We start from the raw sequence: 24973 nt of genomic DNA, 5'->3' as shown, positions 1-24973 counted from the left end.
AAATACATGTCATCAACTGACTTTAGCTCCCGTGGTTTCACCTCACTTTGCTTGGTTTGATCCATACTTTAATCCATCCATCTATCCAATTCTATTCATTTCAGTTCAGTTTTACTTATTTGGCCCCAAATCACATCAGCAGTTGCCTCAAAGCACTTTATATTGTACTGTAAAGATCATAATACAGAGAAAACCCCAACAATCAGATGGACCCCTTATGGGAAAGCAGTTGGCGACAGAGGGAAGGAAAAACTCCCTTTTAATAGGAAGAAATGTCTGGCAGAACCAGGTGTGACTTATGCGTATAAGACCCAAAGGTGTTCAGAAGAACACTGATTTATAGTATCAAAACCATAATGAAACTCTATAAGAACAACGTTATGTCAGTATTATTATATTCATCTGAGTGTTGGGGGGGTAGTGCAGAAGGACATGTACAAAAGTGACACTTTCCACAACAGCTGTCTTTGAAGGATCTGTAAAATCTACTGGCTACAAAAGATCTCTAATGAGTACCTGTACAAGAAGACCGGATGTCAGATCAGGAGGCCAAGATGGCTTGAAAGAATTCAAAAAGCTAGCCAAGAGGCCCAAGACCACCAGGCAGAGGACAGCGATGGCAGAGATGGAAAAAACTTTAATGGGGTGAACGAAGTGCTCAAACCCAAGACTTCGTCAAGTGAAGAAGACGTATATCTCCCAGCAGGGATAGTATCCAGCAGCAGATTAAGCCAATGTAAGCATTCACTTTGTCACAGCGGGGTGCGCCGGTGTGAGGAAAGAGATAGACCCAGATGCAGACACGGTGGAGACAAAACATAGTTTCAAAAACAAAGCGAGCCTTTATTGGCTGATTGCAGAAGAAAAACAAGGAACTAGGGAAACTAAGGAGGCTATGAACACTGTGTTAACAAAAAGGCTGTGACACTCAGTGAAAAACTATGACAAACTATGAACACTGAGTAAACTAGAAAACACAGAGAAACAATGGAGTAAACCTATGAAAACTGTGGTGAGGTTAACAGACGATCTGACATTGACTGAGTGGAACACACAGACTAAATACACATAAGGAATAATCAAAGGAAGTAGAATCACATGGGGGAAAACAGCTGACAACAATTAACATAATAACAGGACACGTGAAACTAAACATAACACAAAACTCTTTCAAAATAAAACAGGAAACATAAGGAGATCCAGACATGACTTGAACTTGACAAACAAAGAAAACTTGGACATGAAACATGGCAGAATGTAACTAGATAAACCGAAATGAAACTAGACTAAAAAGAATAACAAAACACCAAGAAACTCAGAATACTGGGTCACATGACCCAGGGCCATGACACACTTAAGCCGACTAAACATTGTATGGGGGTGAAGACAGCAACTGCAGGAACTCTTCATTTGGCCACTAAATAACCTGTCAGCCACCAACATGCGGTACGGCAATTTGATGAGAAGACTCAGTTTCCCTTTAAGTAATTTGGAACAACCTTCAGAAAGACCTCCGTAAATATGGGAATGTCCACACATGAATCTGGCAGCTACTGGACAGCTGCCTTTTAAACGTTCATACCATTACAGCAGTGTTTCCAGCATTTCCAGTATTACTTTGAGCAGCCCACCCGGGTATATATAACAACAAACCTAGAAATTATCCACATATCAACCAACCCTGGTCCAGTTTGACCTATGAGATGGTCTCCAATTTTCAAACAAATATCACTTTGTCATTAGATTGTTTACAAGGACGTGGCTTCGAAGCAGCTCCATTATAAGATGAAGGAAGTATAGTTGTAGAAATTTCCCTCAAAAGATTCTCAAGCTACACACGTTTGATCAATAACACCACCCACACTGGCCAATTAGTCAAATCAGACAGGCATAGAGCAAATAAGCCAGTGAGGGTGGGGACTGTGTGAAATCATTAAACAAATATGCTTCCAACTCCAGTGAAGTGTTGAGCGTTAACGCCGCATCCTGACCACAGCTCCCATTAATGAAGCACTTCCTGACAGCAGAAGCACCACGAACTTTTCTTTTTCAGGGAGGTTTTGCTTTAATCTGACTTTGATTTTTTTTTTTCCCAGTGAAGCGACTTCATGAAGTGTCATGTATTAGCAGTACAGGTTTTGATTTATACATGTTTTAAAAATGAAAGAAGATATGCTGAAAATCAACAATATGACCAGTGAGAAGCAAATTCAGATTTGAGTCAGATTCCAGACCGGGCGGGATGTCGACTGTTGAAATGGATGTTCGAGAAACAGTATGCAACAGGGCGCAGATGGGTAATGGGCCAGTGAAGCCCTGCTCCTCTCACGCCTGTTGCCATGGCAATCTCCACCGAGTGCTTTTTAGCTCCCTCGCAGCTAATCAAGGAGAAACAGGGAGGAGGGGGCGAAACAGAGCACCCTCCTTTGTCACAGGGCCTTCTGTGTGTTGTTGTTGTTGTTCCGTCAAGAGCTGACATCGCCCATCTTGGCTGATACAAGGATATACATATATATATATATATATATATATATATATATATATATATATATATATATATATATATATATACCTCAAGCTATATATATATATAGCTTGAGGTTCTTTTTTTGCATATTTATGGAGCACTCGTAAAACATGAAGAGTAGTTTTTTGGTGTTAAAGTGGAAAATAAATAAATAAAAATAAATAAAGAGAATCTGGTGTGTGGGGCAGGTGGTGAGTGAAGATTAAGCCGTTCTTGCCAAAAATCTCCTGCCTTTTCAATTTGCTGTGTGAGAACACATGAAGGCACATTTCATGTTGCTTGCGGAGAACGTTCTCCTTCAGGACTTGGACTTGGACAATGTGCCATTTGGTCACAGGACTGTAGTCAGCTCTCATTATTACTCTGTTGGACAATGTGACACAAAACTTGATGTTTGTCCTATGTACAAGTTTAAGATCCATAGTGAAATTGCTGATGTGCACCTGCGAGTAGCGAAAGCAGGACTTTCAGGGACCTATGAAAGCAGAGGTCCAGGGGTGCACGCCCTTGAAGGTTCACCTTGCTTTTTAGGGGTGAAGTCATGTAAATTTTCCTCATGTAATTTGTTAAAGTGTAACAACTTTTGTTTAGATGTTCACAAAAAGAAAACTATATGGTTAAAGTAAACCAGTCTACAAAAACACTTTGCCAGCACTCTTGTACTTGTATAATCAGCTTTTGTGAAGACCCCCCTGGTCTTTTGACCTAAACTAAAAATCACAGGCTATTACCGTTTTTACACTCTTATTAGCAAAGGCACAACAGCACTCAGGCTGCAGTAAGCAGTTGAGAATAAGCTTTCTTATAGCTTAGTTAACCAATGCCAATTAAAGAGTGCCTGGAGGCCATACTCTCTGCTGGAAATCAGTATTTCTGTGCTGAGCAAGGTTCTTCAATGTGAGCTCTATTACAGCTCTGACAGTAAAGCCAAGGGACCCAATCAACACCTGGAGGGCAGCACAGACTCCATCACAGAGCGGGAGATGAAAGGCATGTTCCAACTGGACTATAAGCTTGGAAAAAAACACCTTTTTCCTCACAGACGTCCACACGTTTGGTGAGAATTGTTTTTTCTCCTGGATCGCTGTCTGTCTTACGCTGATGTTCTAACACAGTCTGTACCGATGAACCCGATGGGAGCTGTATCCTGATAAATACCTGTGTGTCGAATCCCGTTAACTTTGCGGTGCTAGGTGAAATTTGAATTTATAACACAGGACAAGCAGTTTGATGTGAGACAAAATCACAGCTGTGAAGGTTACAGGATTGATTTTCACCTGTGTATTCAATCAGGTGTGTTTCACTTTATGAATCATATTGAGCAGCGTGGAGCCATTTTCAGCAACATCTCATTAAATTTGCAACCTCCTAGTGAAGAAAGCAAAACATCTAACGTTGCTCTCAGAAGCTCAGTGACCTCAACAAAAAGAAAAGTCAATATTGGATTTAATAACAGTTTAATAATTTTAGCACTTTGATGTTGTCGATGGACATAATACATCCATCCATCCATCCATCCATTCGCTTCCGCTTATCCTTTTCAGGGTCGCGGGGGGTGCTGGAGCCTATCCCAGCTGTCCTAGGGCGAGAGGCGGGGTACACCCTGGACAGGTCGCCAGTCTGTCGCAGGGCGGACATAATACATTTATATCCTTAATATCTAAAATTCATATTGAGCTACAAAACATGAAAAAGCAAAACAGACTGTAAAAGATTAAAATAGGATAGGATTAAAACGAAGCTAGTTTAATGGGTTTGTAGTTTTATTATCTACAACACTTTTAACATGGAAAGCAAATCTCCTGCTTCAATTTTGTTTAGTTGTTTTACTGCAGTCGTACTCGTTACCACTTTCATATTGAAATACATTTGCTGGAGCTCTGCAAGTTTTACAAATATGAACCCTCCAGGAGTCTAAAATCCATCGGGGCCAAAACTGAGTCTTGAACCTGAATATTTTATTAAGCTGGTTGTGCATTTGGTCTGTTTTCTGAAAATGTTTTGGGGCCAAAGAGGTTTTACTTTTTCAAATACTGAAGAAAAACTTGGAAAAACTTCAGGCAGAGATTGTGAGTAGGCAGCTTCATTTTAAGGAATGAATAATAAAATTAATTGATTAACAGCTGATGAACCAGATTACCAGAATCACCATTTCCAATTCAGGCTCTGATGAATAATAATTAAGTATTTGGCTTTTGGATAGTCAATGGACTAAATATCAAAAATATAAATTAATTAAAAATACAATCTTTACATTATTTCTTTATGAAAGTACTCACAGTTGCATCCTTACTTCAAAAACTGTTAGTAAACTGTAAGTTCAAGCAGCCATTCTTATCTCTATGGACAGACTCAGATGCATGCTGGGGCTAAAAACGAACACCAGCAGAAGCTTCTACACTGCAAAAAATGTCTGTCTGTACAGATGGTTATGTATTAAATCGCTGCATCTGACTGAATTTAGACAGTTTACTGTATACGATACGTGAAGTGATTAAATGGCCTGTTTTCATAATATTACCACTTAATTCCTGATCACACCTCCAACGGGAGTAAATTAGACCCTCTCACTTAGATAACACTGTCTGATAACTCACTGCTGTGTCAGTCTGTTGTTGTGACAGGGACTTTCTGCAGCGTAATAAAGCTGACCCCGGCGTTCGATGTTCTGGCTCTAAATGCGGCACTGCTGAAATGACAATCACAATGAAAATGTCAAGTCGCCGACCGAGCTGCGTCGTGCTGCTCAGTTTGCCCGCCCTTTTTCCTTTTATACCCGTTAATGTCAAGGTCACTTGCTTGAAAATAGCAAAAAGTCCACAGAGGTGGGTGGACTCCATCATCGCTTCTCACTGAACTGTGGAGTATTGCGTCAATCCATGGAAACTGAACATGTAACAGCTGCCTTAAATGGCCTCTGTTAAATAAAACTTGTATGTTACATAAGAGTTCGAGCTCAACTCAGACAATGATTGTTGACGAACGAACAGCAACCTTAGTCTTATAGACTAAAGTAGAGTGGTGGACACGATACATGTTTATAATTAAGCTAAACCTGCTTAGTTTGTCTGGTTAACTCAGATGTCGTACAAGAGGCAGCCATGACGATCCAATAATTCAGAAATTTACACGAGGACTGCGTAAAGTCAAAGATGGTGGTGGTCCTGTTCCCCCAAAGAGCCAGCGGTCTCCTTCATAACAGCTAAAAATAGAAACATCTAAACCAGTAGCTCTATTTTACTAACACAAGTCCACAGCAGAGGTTCATGACAGTTTCAGCTGTGTGGTGGCAGGCTTGTGTAATCATTGTTCCAGGTTATCGTAGTGAGCATGGACATTAGTGTGCAGATTTTGGCTAACCATTTGCTGCTGCTAGTTCACCGTAGTGAGATCTAGCAGCAGTACATAACAGTATTTGTTCAGTCCCATATGGAAAAGATAAATGTAAATATTATAAAGTTTGTATCTGTCTTGTGTGAAACTTTTATGAAAAGCACACAAGAGTGAAAACAGATATAAGATCCCTTGAAAAATCATATAAATGAAACTTGTATGTTTTGGATACTTACTAAAACAATATATGAAAGTAATAAGAAAGTGGCCACTTTCATGAGTAAATCATATAAGTTTTTACTATTTCTTTTCCATATGGGGTAATCGGTTGGGAACGTGAGCTCATCATGTCTGTACTGTATATCGATTAGCTAATAAAGCCTTTGATAAACTCTTTGTAAGTATAACCTGCAGGAAAAGAGCTTAAACATTATTTCGGGGCAGTCAACAAACTATTTTAGTGTTTTTTCATTATCCGTGACGATTAAAATTACAGCGTGCCGATCTCCACGTTTATTATGATGGGGCTTAGTTCTGCTATCCAAAAATAACAGCCTGGAGTTGCTGATATTTGGGCTGCTGAGTGACAAGTCTCCATCAAGACTTTCCTGCTGTGTGCTCACATGTTCTGCAGGGTCCAATTCACCTTAGTGGGTGACTTTGCAATGTATGAAAGTTACAGTGAAGGTGTTTATTATTATTATTACTTATTTAATCTAGCAAACATCTGGTTACCTTTTATTTTACATAATCTTTTTATAGTGTTCATCTACGAGCAGCTGTCACCTTTTTCCAGCATTCAAATAGTTCCCAGTGGTCAGGTAAAACGAACACCCTGCTTCCTGAGAGTATTGAGGTATCATTTCAGCTAATACACTTTCTTTTTGATGCAGAAAAATGTCCTCAGCTAAACAATATCAGGCTCAGTCAGTGTTTTTTTGTTTCTTGCCAAGAGAATATGGCCAGCTCAGGCAATCAGAGTTGCGGTGTGTCTTCATAGAGCCTGAGCTGCCAATCACCAACACAACAGGCTCGCATTGTCTACGGCAGCAACTTGACAGCAGCTATTGAGGCAGGTCAGACACACTGTGCATGAGAACAATGGCTGGAGGTGCAGTCACCGTAGCTTCTCCCCCATGAGAGCCTCGCTTCACATGACTCAGCCACGAGGAGCTTTTCAGTCTCTTTCAAACTCAAAGTGTGGCCAAACTGACAAACAGCACCCCCCCACAGTGATGCCAGTAAATCATTTTAATGCCCAAGTTGATAGATGCGACGTGAACACATAAATAAGGAGAAACACGTCGTGTTAGTGTTGGGAAATGACCACTCAAAAGCTGGACACCTTTTCGTCTGGAGAAACGCAGCACAGTGAACACTAAACAAGCATCTAAGTGAGAGCCGAGAGGCTCCTAAAGATCTATGAAAGAGGCAAAGCAATAAATTGTATTTACTACCCAAAGGCAGTGAGGCAAAAAACCACACACTTCACAAAACTGTGTGCACCAGTGAAATGTGCAGAAGAGCTGAGATCCTTCTCCCCCTGTTTAGCTGCTGTCTGACTATAGTTACAGAGCCGTGATGAAAAAAGGTGCAACTTTGCTTCTTTTTACCATTTGAAACAGTGAGACCATTATTGGGTTGACCTGCTGAGAATGCTTTTTTTTGCAAAATGTTGTCCTGGAGACACCTACTGTCACAAGAACCATAACAAAGGCGCTTTTGAGTGCTCTGGCAAGTGTTTTGTGACGGATACGGAAAGATTTGCAAGAGTCCCAAACAGTCCCAAGACTCTGCAGGTCTGCAGCAGATGCTGTTGTTGTTTGACTCGTAAATATTAGCTCAACAGCCAATACTGCCAACTTCTAAATGGTAAATGGATGTTTCATCCACCCAATTTTCACACAAAAGCACTTTTCTTTCTACATCTTAGTGCTTTCTATCTAACATTAACACTCTAATGATGAACACAGTATCTTGCCAAAGGACACTTGCAGACTGGAGCAGCCAGGAATTGAATCACCAAACCATCCAATTGTTAAATATCCTGCTCTACCTCCTGAACCATTGTCAACCCTTCTCATGTAGAGTCATGCTTCGCCATGTAAGCATCACATTTGAAAACACTCTACAGTCCAACACAGCTCCCTCAGACACCATGAGACCTCAGAGGAACAGTGCTCTGCTGGCTTATCATAATAGCAATAATGATGTATACTTTATTGATCCCCGTGGGGAAATTCCTCTCTGCATTTAACCCATTCACTCAGTGAAGCAGTGGGCAGCAGTGGGCAGCACTGGGCGCCCGGGGAGCAGTGTGTAGGGACGGTACCTTGCTCAGGGGTGCCTCAGGGTACCTGTTCAGGGGAATCGAACCCCCAACCTTCCGAGCTATCCCTGCCCCCACCCCCTTTTTTTTATAATAATGTTTTTCGTTTTGGATACGGAAAGACCAAACCTTGGCAAAGTCAATAAAAACAGTACCTCCAAAGGTTGATTCTGTTCATCTGGACGTAGCGTTTCCAGCGGGAGAAACATTTCGTCACTCATCCAAGTGACTTCTTCAGTCTCAGCTGACTGCAGGTTTCTCCAATCTTATAAACAGTACATTTGCATAATGACTGAAACCAGCCCAATGAGGGAACAATGGGCTGGGAGGTCAGTTCCTTAATCATAATTATGCAAATTCTCATGACTCATGAATAAAAAAAAATCTTGTCTATGGTCTTCAGTTTGTGATTCTAAAGCTGTATGCTGGTTAACAGAAAAACAGGAGAGTACAAATCCCCCGAAGGACGTGAACTGGACCTTGACCTTGACAATTTTCACCGAAATTAAATCACCTCGAGCTGTTTTCAGTTTCATAATTTTTTACTTTTAAATTTTAGATATAAACAAAACAAGAAAAATAACCTTTATCATATTCTATCTTCACGCACAAGACCCCACACCCACCACTCCCTCACCCTCTGCACTGAGCTCGAGCTCTACCATCTGTATCTACCATCCCATAAAAATTAAACATGATATCTTAAAAACGACCAACGTTATACTGCTGACAAACAGATAACTAAACCGATTACATACATAAATATGCTTAGGGGCTACCAAAGAATGGGACAAGCACTAAAGGGTCAGGGCCCATTCCCACGCCATACAAGACTAAATTTGTACTTTATATTCTACAATTCAGGACACAAACATCTTTCAGTACAATAGTAAATTAGCTGTTAGTATTGTAATTTTGCCACGTGACTAAAAAAAGGACATTTCTTTGTCTGAGTCAGAGAAAGTTGCCTACCAAGGACTGAAAACTACAAGAGTGGCGATTGAGGATTTAGCTGCAAGCCTGTTCTGCTGTGCGTTCATCTGCTGCTTAAATCATACTGCACAGTTTTAGCTGGCACAGGCTCCAGCCAATATCTCCTTATCAGGCATGAAAACATACATATTTATCTAATAAAAAGACAAAAAGAAATTGGGCACATAAGCCACCAACGTTACATCGTTTTGACAAAGCAAGTCATCGGGTCAAAAAAACAAGGTTTACTGCTTTAGATTGAATTAACCTTAAAATAGAAACAAAAGAAACACGATGCAGTTTATTTATTGTATACAGCCATCAACATGTTTTAACTTGTAAAGCTGCCATTTCCCTCCATCACTTCTTTGAGACCCAATTTACATGTTGCAGATGACACATGACGGATGTTACTGGAGGCAGTCACAACAACACAGACGGAGAGCCCGCCTGAGCTCAGCTAAATATAAAATCCACCGTGGACATAATGATTTTCTCACCACAGGAGACACACGCTTTGTCTTTCACTCCCTCCTTTTTTGTCAGAATAAGATTACGGGGCGCATTTTTAAAAGGACAGGAAATGACCAAGCTAATAAGTCTCTCTCACACACACACTGCCGGTCAGCTGGGCACGCACCTGTACCTCCTAACAGACCATTCGCATGCTTAATGACATCATAACATATATTATTCCATTCTGTTATCTCTGCTGGCTCTGTCTGTGCCTTAAATCCTGCAGAGCTGTTGATAAGGGAGGCCTGTTCTGCACAGCTGATAGCTTCCCAGTAAACCGATGCATCCTGATGATCGCTGGTTACAGAAAACAAAAGGCTGGCCATAGAGATCTAGAATGAACTCTGCAGGGTAACGTGGTTATCTTCCCACCAGACCCAGTTAAGTATGAGATAAAAACGTTTCCAGGATTCAAAAAGACATTTTCTGTGACCGGCTTTCAGGTTTTGGGCTTCTTTTTTTAAATTCTAGGTTGATTCTCAGCAGGGGTGTCTTTCCTCTCGTAGCCAGAGAGGCAGCAAGGGAAAGAGCAAGGCAGCTGTGACTGTGTGTAATTATAAAACACAACACTTGATTCTAAAGAGGGCAGCATGAATTTTCTAATAATGCACACATTGACACCATGTTTGCATAAAGTGAATAGTAAGCCAACATTTGAAAAGTTGTTATGGACAACAGTGTTGTTCAGGAGCCTTCTGACTACTACAAAGTCCAGGTGTTTTCTTAATCTGAGCACAAACTCCAGGTTTAAAAAGATAAATTACACACGTAAATACAGAAAACTGCATTTCCATCAACGGCCTCTTGATGCTGACCCCAGAAGTGAGTTAACCGTCACAAGTACTCATCTTAAAATACACAACTTCAAAGCAGAAATAAACATGTTTATCACCTGGAATAAAGAAAATTGTTTGGTGTCTATTGCTAATTCCCTCCCAGGGAGTTGAATATGTATCTAACTCAATCATGTAATATCAGACATCCTTTATATCTAAAATCATAACGCATAATTGAGTGATAAGTGATGCAACAGAACACTTGTTCTCATTTCTCTCATATTAATCTGATATTTTGTTTTTCACCAGCTTAAATCTCATTTAATATCACAGTGACTCACAGATCAACATTTCTAACCAGCTAGCTAAAGGCTAATACATTTTCAAGGGTTGAAAATTCAAATGTTTCAGAGCATTTTGCAGAAAAAAAAGACATCAAAAACATAATGGTTTTTTTTCATAATCACTCACCGATTTAAAAAATGCCATTCAAACAATATAGGTGTAATTTAGTTGTTAGGTATAGCAAAATTTGCCATAGAGCTCTGAGTAGTGATCATAAAAGATGCATCAGAAATACAAATTTTTAAAGATTTTGGTGTTTAACAAGTTCAATATACCCAGGGTATCTCTCTGTTATCTACATTTACTTACCCTAACACTGGCTGTAAGGCTAAGCTTTACATGACGCTGATTACTATCTTGCTAAGCTAACTCAGCTAACTCAAGGTTTCTCCTCCACGTTTGCATGAAAAGAGTAGTGTTGGCAGCATCTGACCAATCACAAGTTGCTGGTAATGGTGTTGTGGTTCTTTTTTGGGTTTTTTTTTTGTTTTGGTTTGTTTGTTTTTCCATAACTTGTGTATCTGCAAATATACACCTTCTGTATTTTTCATATGAAAGAAACTATACTGTGGTGGGGCTTGCTAATTTCTTGTTTTTGATTTATGTATGTTTTGTTTTGTTTTGCTTTACTTTTGTTTCATATGTTGTTTGTTTAATTTAAGACTAAAAAAAAAAAAAATTAAATGAATGAGAGGTAAAACTTGAGGGGGTAGGGACAAATAAGTAAATACTTCTGCCTACTCCTTTTCAAACAAATAATGGAATGATATTTTGTAATGATTGTGAAGGCTCATGTTTGAAATGTTTGAAATAAAAATGAACTGAACTGAACTGAACAAGTCTTGATATGTACAGTGGCAACAGAGTGGCTGATTTTTCAAAGGAAGATGAAGCTGTACTTAAAACTGTATATTGATTAAGTATTACTTAATTGTATTGTTATTATTACAAACAATCATGGAACAAAGTTGCATTTAAAAATCTATATTCAATACTGATGTTCAACAGGGAAAAACAAAGACATTAGATTTGACACAGACATTTAACAGAATATTGATTTGTCAGAAACCAATGATTTCTTATCTACTGATTTCTAATCTGGAGATATGAAAAATCACTCTGGTTCGCAGCATAAGTTACCAAGGCGATCTCCACCACTTTTGTAGAACTGAAAATCCAGGCTTAACCCTGAAGTTAGCTGGATAAGATGAAACCTCTGGACATATGTTCTCTCCTCCCAAGCATCAGAAACCATCTGTAGTGCGTTTTCATGTATACGACAATCGATATGTGTTTAGTAGTACTTAGATAAAGCTTGCTTACCGTTGACGCAGATCTCATACGGTGAACACAGCTCGTTCTCGAAAAGGCAGCCTGTTAACAAAGAAAGATACAAACAACAACTACTTAGCAGGTTCATATGGAACAAGTTTACACAGATGTTTGCAATATTACCTCTTTTGGGTATTCTCAGTCGAATACTATTTTTCCACAAATTTCTTTCTCGAAACCTTTCATGCAAATCTACTTGCATGCAAATTCCAAAAGACAACATCTGTTTGAAACAGCTCTTTAATTCTGGCTTTACTGAAGTAACTGAGATATGTTCACCTCTCAATTACTGTTCTATTTTAAGACCGCAAAGTGAGAATAAGTGACTTATTAAGACGTCATCCCTTGGGCAGTTTTATATATTGCTACATTTGTCAGCCGTGGGCAGCAAAAGCCTGCAGTTATCCAGAGTTAACTCCGGGGCGAGGGGGGAACAGGATGATGCATCGAACCAGCTCCTTCACCGCTCCGCTGGGAGAGGAGAAGCAGCTATATTTTATTCTATCCACTTACAGGAGATCTGGTAGCATACAGGATACTGTTACACTTGATGTCTCTGTGCCTGCCCGTCTCTGTCCTGCAACCTTGAAATAGCTGTGTAACATAATGTTCTGCAAACACAAACAGGATTTACAGTATTCTACATTAGCAGTGTTGATTAGGTGGGCAGCAGTTGGCTTGGTGCTCTCCACGGAGCTCAATAAGAATGGAGTGAGATATTGCTTTAAGGTTTTTAATCAGTCTTCTCTGTCTGCAAACATCTGACTCAGATTCTGGTGATAAAAATATAAAAACTATCTGTGTGTATGTTGTTAAAAGAAACCTTAACCTAAAGCATCACAGAGGAAAAAACAAAGTGCTGCAGAGGATTGAGTGGATCTGTTTAGTAGAAGCAGGTGTAAGCCATGTGCATTAAGTCTGCTTCCTGAAACAGCTTGACAATAAAAGCCTTCTACCGAGAAAACCTGAGAGTGTCTGATTGTTGCAAACAACAAAAGTCAGCGAGGTTAACCACACTGTAACTGTAAATCTACCACTATCCTCTACCCCCCACAGCTATAATAAATATTAGCACTACTCCTACTACATAGCACTGCACAAAACCGCAGCTCAGATATCAGAAGTTAGACTACAGACTGTACTGCCCACGTTGCACCTGCAATGTTGCTCTATTTTTTTGCAGGTGCAGCTTTGCTCCATCCACAGTGTCACACACAGATCGCGGGACATTTGGTTACCTTTTCACAATTATGGTTCAACAAACCACAATTCCCCAAATTATTCCCAATGCATATACAAGAAGCGTTCGTTTTACATTAAGAATAGCCTAAAAAACTTAATTACAGATTTGACAAGAAGTGTGTGACTGTATATCTGTGTTCATTTACAACTCAGTTTTGCTATAAAAAGTAATAACTTTTTATCCAAAATGAACATTATGCATTATAAAGGAACATTACAAAAGGAAAACACCCTTGAAAAATTAGTGTAGATGTTGCGCAATTTGTCCACCGGAGGGCGCTGTGCAATCTCCCTGTTGGCAAGACGTGTTTCAAATTTTACAAACAAGCAGCTGATGTGAGCAAAGTAGAGCACAAACCAGTAATCCACCACTTATTAAACCATTATAACAAGATTGTTCTAAACAGACCTGTCATATCATCTTATTAAAGACTAATAAATATCTGCATATAATATATGCTTTGTGAATCTGATTTCTAAATCACCAAATATCAACATCAGTCTAAAAAAACTTAAATATGTCAGGCATGAGATAAAATCTATAGAGATTTTTCTACTAACAAATGTTCTCTAAACTAGCTAGCTCATAATTAAGCTAACATGATATTAAGTGCTATAAACACACTACATAACACATTTCAGTAGGTCAAACCAGAAAAACAAAGGTTCAAAAATCCCCTCGTGTTGACTTTTATTATTTTCAGTTGACTCATTTTCAAACTGAAGCAAACTTCTAAAATATTATGAGAACATGCACGACGTGGGACGCTAAACTTACTGTATTACTGTACTGTATCTGTCAAGTGGAAAATGGCATGTATCACTGCAATGTGCTGCATAAATGTGTGGGGAACATCTAAAAGCAGCATAAATACCAGAAGCCGAATTTTTCTGTGCCAAATGCTGCGTCATAACAAGACTGTAAATGTCTGAAATATAACTTTTGTAAACAAAAATCTGTTTAGATTTGAAAAGTTTACTTAGAGAAGAAATGCACAACAACTTATTTGCTGTATTGAAGTGAAAATAAATCAAGGACCCTTTCGGAGTTCCAGCTCACTTCAGTTCACAGCAACCTCGTTTCTTTTTACCCACGATGCAGTTTGTGTCTGATGGAGACATAACAGAGCAAAGCCATTTGCCATAAGCTTGAGTCTTGTTTTCTGCATATTTTTTTATGTTTCTGTTTTTTTGTAATTAAAAGGAGAATCACCCGCAGCTGTATTTGTTCACATCTCTGCGGAAAAAAAGATGAATAAATCACAGCAGTTTCCAGCAGAGGAAACCTTGTTAAAAGCCAAAACATGTAAGACAGAAATGCTGTTTACAAAGAGCCCGAGTTTCATTACGGCAGCTTTGAGGCGTTCGTGCAGCATTTGGACCATTTTCTGCATAAAAAGCATTAAAAGAACAAAAAAATATGCAAGCAAGTAAATGGATACAAAGATGCTAACAAATAGCAGGGAATTACAATGTTGGAAAACAAAACGCTGTACACAGTCCAAGTTTGTACACTAATATAAAAAAGCTGGCAGATTAGCAAATTACAGCGAATTAGTTATTTAAAAAAAAAAAGTTTTTCTTTTCTTTTCTTTTTTTTTTTTTTTGGGGGGGGGGGGGGGGGGGGGGGGTCAGAGTAGATCTCACATGTTTAAAACTATGTGAACGCACCAAACCTCTAAATTCTTTATATTTTGGTTCACACTTTCTCCAGGGTCTCTTTCTTTGGACATTGACTACTTTATACTGTATTATGTGCACTGTGTCCTTACATTTTTGGGGAAAGTAGGACAACAGTTCCAGGCCTAAACTGTCTAACTGTCTACAGCCAATTAACATTATCTAAAAGAAATGTCCTTAAGAAAAAATTAGCAAAGACCTACAACAGGACCTGAGAAGCACATTCTCGCTTCAGCAAATCTCATCCTAAATGGTCTCAATGCAATATTAGCTCTCAAAAAGATACTGAGGCTGAGTTATGCCAAACTGCACATGAACTGGCCTGAAAATCAGTGGCAACGGGTCGTGAAGGAGTGATGAACTCAAATATACGATTTTTGGTTCAAATTGTTCTTAATGTACAGAGGCTGGAGAGAGAGGTGAGTGTCTACAGCCGTCTGTAAAGCACAGTGGAGGCTGTGTCATGGTTTGAACTAACAATGTTCGCAAACACTGCCAATGCAGTAAAAGCACACATAAACAGAAATGCACAAAATTATAAGTCATTTGTCCTTTTCTTTGATCCAAACTTCACTGTTCTACAAAAACCTCCTTTACAAGCTGGAGTTCGTTTATGTATATTTAAAAGATAGTACTTAAGTATTGTCAAACAGGGTACAAACACTATGATGATGATTCTTTTGATAATTATTGCTAATTCATTAATGTCTAAACTATACATTTTAATTATGACAGAGTCAATATAAATGTCCACAATAAACTTCATTGTGCTTCCAAAAGAAGACACTAAAGGGAAGATAAAACAAATAAAATCAAAAGTAAGGCAATATAAACATTTTTCCCATTTCACTTCCAAGTAAAAGGCTTCTCCAGTCAGTCGGAGGGTGATGATAAAGAAGATGACTGTGCATGCTCCTTTTGGACTTTTGCTGCCACCCCAAGTTTCTTCTCTCTGGTTTCTTCCCTCTTTAGCAGCCGAGTGTGAAATAGGTTGCAGCATCGCGTGGTGGACCGAAGCCAAGGCGGCCACACGGGAGGAACAGAATTTCAATCAGCTTCACCCTGTGAGCAAAGACCAGTGTCCAGGCTGTGGCCTGTAATGCCTCCTGACAGGGCCATTTTAAAAAAAGAAGAAGAAAAAAAAACACTACATGTCCCACAATGCCATATGTCTGTTTGTATAAGAGACCTGTTGATCTTGAGGGAAAGGGGCTGGGGCCAGAGAGTAAAGCGTTGCATTGGTAGATGGATGGATGGTATTTTTTCTATATATATTCGAAGCAGATGCACCCATAAAACCTTTAAATACACTTTACTAGCAGCTAAACTTTATGCATTGGAGCGAGGCGTGTTCTTTTCAAACTCCCGAATTGACTATGTGCAATTATTGCCCTCTGTCTCTTTAACAGCAGACGACTCGCAGCATTTCCTTCAACCTTCTCCTTTAATGTTCCGTTTTCCACCACACAATGTTATCTGTGCAGCAGTGTTTACATCTCCGGACAGCAGATAAAAGTGGAGGCTGCAAGACTCAGCCTTTTAAAAGCTTTCCCCGCCTTAGTACTGTTATTTTTAGTCTGTCTAAAGGCTGACTCACTTTTAGGTTTTTCCCATAGCTGATAAAAAAGGGGCTTCCTTCACGGCAGCCTGTGTGTTGTCTACCTACACTGTATATATGTGTAAGTGGCACATGCATCCTGTAGTGTACTATGGCTTCCTTTGCTCTCTTTGTTTTTTTCAGCCCATTTTGTCTGGGCTTCAGCTCTGAGAGAAATGATCAATCACAACATGCCCGACATGACTTCTAACAATTTAGACAGACACAAAAAGAAGGTTTTGGAAGGAAAGACAGTATTGGATTTTTTTTTGTAATCATTATTATTTTGTTGCAGCAAAGCAGGGAAATCCATTTCCCAATTTGGAGGTGTGCACAAACACCCCTTCTTAAATTGGAAGTAATCTCTCTTCATCATCCCTGCCTCGGTCTCCTACAATCACAAAACAACTCCCTCCGTCCCCTTCCCTCTCCTCCTATTATCCTTTTCATCCACATCCACCTCTATCCATCTCTTCCACAGACCGTTCAAAGCCACAGCATTGATCCATCTAGTTGAATGAAGCAGCAAAGCACTGCTTTACTGTCGCTCTTAGCTTGCCTTCATTACATCTGGAGTGCACCGTGCAGAACACGGATTTTTAATTTTTCCAAGAACCAAATGTGTATTTTTTGTGCAGGCACATTGAATAATTTAGTCTTCTACTGTTATTTTGGTTGAGCTTGAATGGCATTCAAAAAGCCTTTACTTGGAGGTAAAACAGAACATAGAAACACCTGAAATGTTGGTTCTAAAACTTTAATGCACAGGAAAGCTCAGGGCACATTGTTGGATGGTATAAATAAATCTTTCAGGGAACACTGAACAAAGTTTTACTTGTTAAGCTTTATCTGCTAGAACTTCTTTTCATATTCAGCTAAATTGCAGCAGAGACTGTATATGAAAAACACAGACAGGTACCATCTGCATTATACAGTAAGTCAAAGTATCCTCAGTTCTAATGATGCACGGCTTTAAGCCTTAATTCAGTTTAAATGGTCCCGATGAATCATGATACCGTATAGCACTATCGTAGCCTAGCGTTAGCGCTTCATTATCTCTACTTGATCTCTACCTTAAAAGAAAACTTGCCTGCCAACATAGCATTTTCATATGACTGTAGCACACTGCAAAAATGTGTTATTGGAGTTTAAAAGGGCATTTACAGGATTTTGTATTGCTTTGTACAGTAGCACTGCTATTAGCATTAGCCATGTTGCTAACCACTGGTAGCTACTTCAAGCTATGTTCCTGGAAATGTTTTTAAAAAATCATAGGCTAGCTAGTAGGGGTGCAACGATACACAAAATTCAAGGTTCGGTTCGGTTTGATACTTTGGTGTCACGGTTGGATATTTTTTCGATACAAAAAGATGTTCATGCCTTTTTAATTTGTCATTTATTAAAATCATAAATATATATTTTAACTCAAAAGTACAGTTTTTAAATTTAATGTTGCTGAAACAACAAAGTAATAAAAAAAATTAATCTATCTGATCGAGAAATCACTCATCTTTGGAAAAGAGAGTTTATTACAGAGAAATGGCTCTTTCCAAAATAAAAGCTATACTATACGCTTCTTCTGGGCTATATTCTCAGCAGCATATTAAACATATCAGGTCCCCATAAGGAGAATCATGTGCTAACGGCTGTCTAAATGACTCGGGTAAAGTTTGTAGCATGCGTGCTTGTTGTTTTTGTCTGCTTCCACTTGTCTTTGCACTACGATGATGTCGGAGTAAATATGCAGTCATATTCTTGTGTTCCCACTAGTGCTGTCTGCGTTAATCTGAAATGACATTAACGCCACAACACGGCAAATCTCCGTTAACGAGCTACCACGGATCACGCCGTGCGTGGGGCTAGATAGCCAACACCTTAATGAGCTAACTGCTCTAACGCACTAGTTCCCACCAATGTAATTGAGCATTGCGTGGCACATCTGACATACTGTTTTACTTTTGTCCATGGTGCGCTTACCTTCAGGGTCATACGTCACATGAAAACCAAAATAGTTCCAAACGCCACATCGGAATGAGGGTGGGGGAGGTTCAATCTGCCATGTTGCAACGGGAGCTTAACTTCTGTCTCGCTAGCTTGCCCTGCGTTCAGTGAATTTGCGTTCAATTACTTCGTCTAGGCTGCACTGTCGAGCGCAGATCCACTGAGAGCTCAACACAGACAGCAACATCAGAAGGAAAGTTGATAAAATAAATTAAAAATGTTGTATCGTTCATACATATGCGTACCGAACCGAAAGCACTGTACCGAACGGTTCAATATCGATACGAATATTGTTGCACCCCTACTAGCTAGCATAAAAAGCAATAATCATTGAGAGATAAGCAAATAATATGTTCAAGAATACTCCTCTTAAACCTCTTGTTTTGTAGCACTTGCTGATATTCTTTCTGGTAAGTACAAATTCCTTAAGATTTAAAGTGTAGTAAACCAGAACTATCAATCAAATGTTCAGGCGACAACTTTCAAATTCAACAACATAAATTACATTTAGCAGTTGCCAAAACCTGTACTGCGATTTGTATAAATATGATTACACATGTATGTAAGCGGTGTGATATTGAAGGTACATGTAACCGCTAATCACTGCTATACACTAAGCAAACATACATGTAACTGATGACTCCCTCCTCTCCATTGTGTTTAGCATGTACATCAGTGATGGAAAAAAAACGACACATTTACTCAGTGTGGAAACTGTTGGAAGACATAAATATCCAGGAACTGACTGGGTGCACTCTGGTGAATCCAAGCATCATTGCACGCAGGAAGAACAACAAACCCTGCAGGGCCAAGCAGACACAATTCACTGAGATAAACACTGAGAATAGATGCAGTTTCACCTGCACTCTGACAAAAAAGCAAAACGGGGAGATATTAGTCAACACAGCCAGGAACAGCAATCTGTAGCAGGCAGGGATTAAGAAGAAGCAGGGCAGCAGTGAGTGTGGCAGGCTCTTCATCACACCTTCAGTTTCTGCACCGACTCCAGAAGACTCCAGATTACTTGATATATTGATTAATGGCAAGTCATTCTGGCAAATCCTTGAAGCAAATGAAACACCAGCCAGACTTCACCACATGATGATGTCAGATTTATAATCACTCATTTTTTTTTCTTAATCAAGTCTGTCAATTTTGCAGATGAAAGAAGAGATTCTTCCCAAACATCATCCAAAAAACAACATTAGCAGATTTAATAATGAAAGAAGGACAGTGAAATAAAAAAGTAGTACTTTATCATAAAGCCAGTATGGATCTGCCAAATACCGCAAGTCCACAGAAAGCTGAGTCAACTCACATATCAACTGCTAAACATGCTGTACTTTGAGAAAACTCAAAAACTAAAAATTCTGACTGAAGGTTAATTATAGTTTATTACAACTGAAGTGTTAGTATTAGTATATAGTATACTACCAGCTGCAATCCAAGCTGCAAACTTCGAGCCAACATACATGGGAAGTTCCTCAAACAGCCATTTGAGGACAGCACCCAAAGTGCGTCCAATCCAAGAGACACGTGTGTTCAAATACCCACCTTCACAGAAGAAATAAATGTTTACAACCTAGTACAGAAAAAAAGCTTTGGATCTCTATGGATAGTTATACTGGCCAGACTTATAGTTAGTAACGTGGTTACTTTGACGGCAGCTAATAGCCGTCTCCTACGACTTATCTCTGCCGGTCTCTGAATTAAACCTTTAAACCCTGTTTGGGCTGTTAGTGCAGCAGTGTCATCTGGAGCATTTTATTCAAATCTGACAAATAATATGATGTTCTGTGTATTATAGTCCATCCAGTGTATTTTTAGTTGGTTACTTATTAGCACACATGTGTTTCTTTCCATTGGACACATATAGTTTATATATTGCTTCATAACCAAGCTTGCTAGCATTAGCTGATAACTTAGCACTCCAAGCACTGGTCCAAATATAGTTACTTTCTGCTGGGTACATCTTTTCTATACACTCAATGGTTAGAGATCAATACGACAGGAAAATGACAGAAATCTCCTCCCCAACCTCTTTAAATGGCATTATATCTACAACATTTTTATTAAACTTATTGCCTACTTCATAGTATAAAACAACTAAAAAGATGCTGATGTGAACTTTTTAGTATGTTTTTTTTGCTATGCTCAGTGAAAGTTTCATAAAAAGGACTCCAAACTACTAACACCTGTATTTAGAACAAATAATACAAGAACTCCCAGAAATCCAGGGGAAATCTTAACAGATTTGTCACCATAGCTGGAGCGTACTTCTGACCAATCACACTGTCCCACTTCTGCAGCATAAAAGCTCCCATGCACCTGGCTCTGTCCATTTCCTCATGTTTTACAACATAGTTAAAGTAAACCACCTCAGAAGCTCTGCAGGCCTGGCCCGACCCAACCAACCTATCAGCACAAATGAAAAGTTAATGAGCGTTGCCATGGTGACAGTCACACCAGGTGAACAAGCGACGACCTTCTCCACATCCAGGTTAATGATTAAGAAGAAAGACATGTCAGCATAGTCACTAGTTGGAATCCCAGGAGGGAAAATCTGACTCACAAAGAACCTTTACAACAAAAACTCACTGTGACCAGCACAAGATACATGAACATAAATGATAGATTAATAAGATGATAGAAGCTGATTGGTCTACCAATAACATTTATGACAACATAGTAATTATTTGAACTGTTTAATTACCTAAAAAGCAGCTGTATTATTTTTGGTTTGGGCCTTTGATCGGACAAAATAGGAACAATGGATACCTGAGTTTTTCTGATTAAAAAAATGTTTTTGTTTATTTGGTTTTGTGTTATTGATTACCAAGTTTCTCAGGGATCATCAATCTATGGTACAAGTTCAAAATTGAAGTAAATGGCCCACATTTTATATCCAGTAGAAATGATACAATATTTTAACAGGAAGATGTCCCATTCCATCAAAAGAAATCGAAGACTCATTCTATATCTTGTTCAACCGATCCCTACTTCAAAGCCAAAACACAAAATAGATAAAAGTGAAACCCAAAAAGTGGCGATCCAAGCGGTATGTCTGGGCACGGTTCCCACACAAGAGCTTCCACTTCATCACTGAGCACAGATGATTCCAGCTAAGGGGACATAAGAGAAACTATTAGCAGTGATGGATGATGTTTGGTAGAATACTGTGGTAGGATTGCAGCATCTTGCTGCTGCCTCTGCAAGGCAAAAATATTTCACTTAACTTATTCAGTCTCTGAACTTTAAAAACTAGAATTTTTTTAAAGTTTCTAGTGTGTGTGACCGAGGTGTATGCAAAGAAAGTAAAGATTTGGGTTATTTTGATGGAGAAAAAAAAACGTGGCATCATCTTTGAATATCTGATACTTTAAATAATAAGTAAGTATGTCCTGCCAGGTGTTTGAAGACAAGCACAAATGTCATTTGACTCACTTGTATTCATTAAAAACACAATCGGAAAAGGCAGAATGAGCTAACTGCTTCATTACATCATTACACACTGTAAAGGTGGTAATAATTAGTGTAAACATTAACTATGCAGCTTAGTATTTGATACTTACTGTTGGAGTTTAGCTTTGCCTTTCTCGGGCCAAGCTAAATATTACTCAGGTTTAGGATTACAAGCTAAACTGCCCCAAATGAATGAATAACATGAAGGGCAATAAGAATACTGTAGTTTTCATTGCTTGCCACATGAAAGAGTCTGCTAAAGATCATGCTTAAACAGCTTGTTGACATTATGTTGAGGTTTTGGTTCAAAAGTTCAGAGAATAATAACTGAAACCAAATCTTAATTTTCTCACCACCCACACTTTTTTCCATCGAACTCCTTCAGTGGCAAAAATCTTTTCTAATCTACTCTTTGTCTGACCTTTTCCAACCATGGAAACCTGTTTTTATAAAAGCTCTCTGTGTATTTCAAGACTTCTCACACACACACACACATTAAAGAAAACACACACACGTGTGAGAAAAAGCGAGAGATTGCCCGCGCCTTTAAACAAACTGATCATCTTCCTCTGAGCAAACGAGATTACAACATGATAAACTGCCTTAAAATTTTTAACAAGATCATTGTAAAGTCATTGCTGACTACTCATGAATTTACTCCATCAATCCTTAAATGTTACATGAAATATTACAGCTGTAATGCAGCAACACAGGAGATGAGAGATACCGGGAAAGTATTGAGTCCCCTCTGCACGCTGGTGCTACCGGTCCCTGAAGGCATATTACAGAAACTTTTTAAATATCCAAAGAATATTATGTGCACAAGGTCAGTGTAAAGTCACTTTTGATTAGAAATTAAAATATACAGGTCCCACAAGGGATAATGAAACCCACTCCACTTTCAGGGTAATATAATCCATGTTTACAGTTTTAAGTTCTTTTATGAGGCAGGTTAAAAAAAAGAGAACGTTATTAACTGAACTCCAGGAAACACTGTCTCTGTTTATAGATGCGACTCACTTTCTATACTTCCATTTTTGGACTTTTCACTTCAATCCTACATTTATCTGACAGATGGAGTATAGATTCAACATGAAACAAGTTAATGCTGCTTTCAAGCAACACCCGAAATTGTCATATAGCAGCGGTATACTCAGACGTCATTCTTAACAAACACACATGTTCTCGAATGTAATATATTTGCTAAAACGTAGAGTCTGATTAGTAAGATCCCAGAATCTAAGATATCCCAATAAATTTAGGAGGAAGCAACCAATGAAATAGGTCGCGGCAGATGGCCCCGCCCCTCCCTGAGCCTGGTTCTGCTGCAGGTTTCTTCCTGTTAAAAGGGAGTTTTTCCTTCCCACTGTTGCCAAAGTGCTTGCTCATAGGGGGTCATATGATTGTTGGTTTTTTTCTCTGTATGTATTATCATAGGGTCTACCTTACAATATAAAGCACTTTGAGGCGACTGTTGTTGTGATTTGGAGCTATATAAATAAAATTTAATTGAAGGAAACAAAATGTAAAACAACTGATTAACTAAACGATCATTTTTTTTTTATATTTAATTGCCTTGTAGTATGATGGCCAGGCCCTGAGTAAGATAAATTCAGTTGTGCAATAACTGTCCAGGTACATAAGGAAAAATAAATCAACTCTGATACACAATATTACGTTCAGTGTCCCTTAAACAGTATTGTGATGGAAGCAGTTTAAGAGTAGACGGTTATTGTTGCCAGAGTGTGCCAGAAGCAAAGAAAAAGAAACTTACTTTCACTTTGTCTCCCTTGAGGTTTAATACATGTAACAAATGTCTTTTTTTTTAAATTAAATTATACAGAAAACCAGATTTACTTGATATTTCGATGCAAAATATTAACAAAACAAAAGAGTAGATCTACTTATTGAGTACTAAAACTCATACAGATACAGAAGCCTGTGCGGTGAACGTAACCGAGCATTCGTAAACGCCAGGCGTTTCTCTGAGAACATGGTGGAGACCAAAGCCAGAGCTATAAGACAGTGACCAATGGGAGCAAAGCACTCAGGGATGCAAAAACCATAACTCCAGTGAAAAATATTGCAGCTCAACAACTCTGCATATCAAACTAGGTACATGTTTATGAGCATATTCCCAATATCAAAACCAGTAGTGAAAAAAAAACAGCAAGTTGAAATCTTACATGTTTAATTTGCTTCCAGCTGCAGGAAATTGCTCTGCGCTGTGTGGCAACTGCAACTTTACACAAACAAGCCCAGGAATCATATTTCTCCAAGACAATGACTGAAAAAGACTGAAAAAAGGGAGACCCATAGCATGCACCCAACTTCCTACTAACAATGCGATGGACCTTAATTTACAGATGATAATTATGAGCAAGAACCACCAGCTGACACTGATGACGCAAAGCGATGATTATTTCTTGTTTGCCCCATGTGGAACATTGCTACACCTGTCGGCTTGTTAATGCCACCGACTGCTCACTGATCAGTCAAATAGCGCAAAACCAGACGCAGGACATAAATCATGTAAAGGTACAGTACAGCATTTTAAGGAAGAAATGTCAAAACAGCACCACAGGTCCCTACAAACGTGACAGCAGTAATAACAGGTGCTGCTAATATGAGTAAAACCCTCTCGTCTGATGTTTTTCAGATTTGTTTATTCCTGCTCCTTCAAAAACATGAATGCTGAAATGGAGACTTTGTCTCTGCTGCTCGTCTCCACAGCTCCACGTGTCCTGTGTTTGCCATACTCTCTATATGCTGGTTATGTAATCACAAGGAAAGAGGAGAAGGAGGAAGAGGAGGAGGGTCTTGGATACATAGATACACACACCTCCCTCTCAGCACCAGCT

General features: G+C 39.0%; 1 protein-coding gene across 1 annotated transcript in view; it reads right to left on the bottom strand.

The window, feature by feature from the left end:
- slco5a1b (solute carrier organic anion transporter family member 5A1b) overlaps positions 1–24973 on the bottom strand; it is a 229706-nt gene that overhangs the window by 203414 nt on the left and 1319 nt on the right. Inside the window, exon 2 of the mRNA XM_087831471.1 lies at positions 12122–12172. Coding sequence (XP_087687597.1) covers positions 12122–12172 — 51 coding nt within the window. The remainder of the gene's footprint in view (positions 1–12121; positions 12173–24973) is intronic.

The sequence above is a fragment of the Neolamprologus brichardi genome, chromosome 18 (genome assembly GCF_056152115.1).
Source record: "Neolamprologus brichardi isolate AB-2024 chromosome 18, ASM5615211v1, whole genome shotgun sequence".
NCBI classification, from domain to species: domain Eukaryota; kingdom Metazoa; phylum Chordata; class Actinopteri; order Cichliformes; family Cichlidae; genus Neolamprologus; species Neolamprologus brichardi.
The sequence above is the reverse complement of the archived record's forward strand: the minus strand, read 5'-3'. Positions and strand labels throughout refer to the sequence as shown.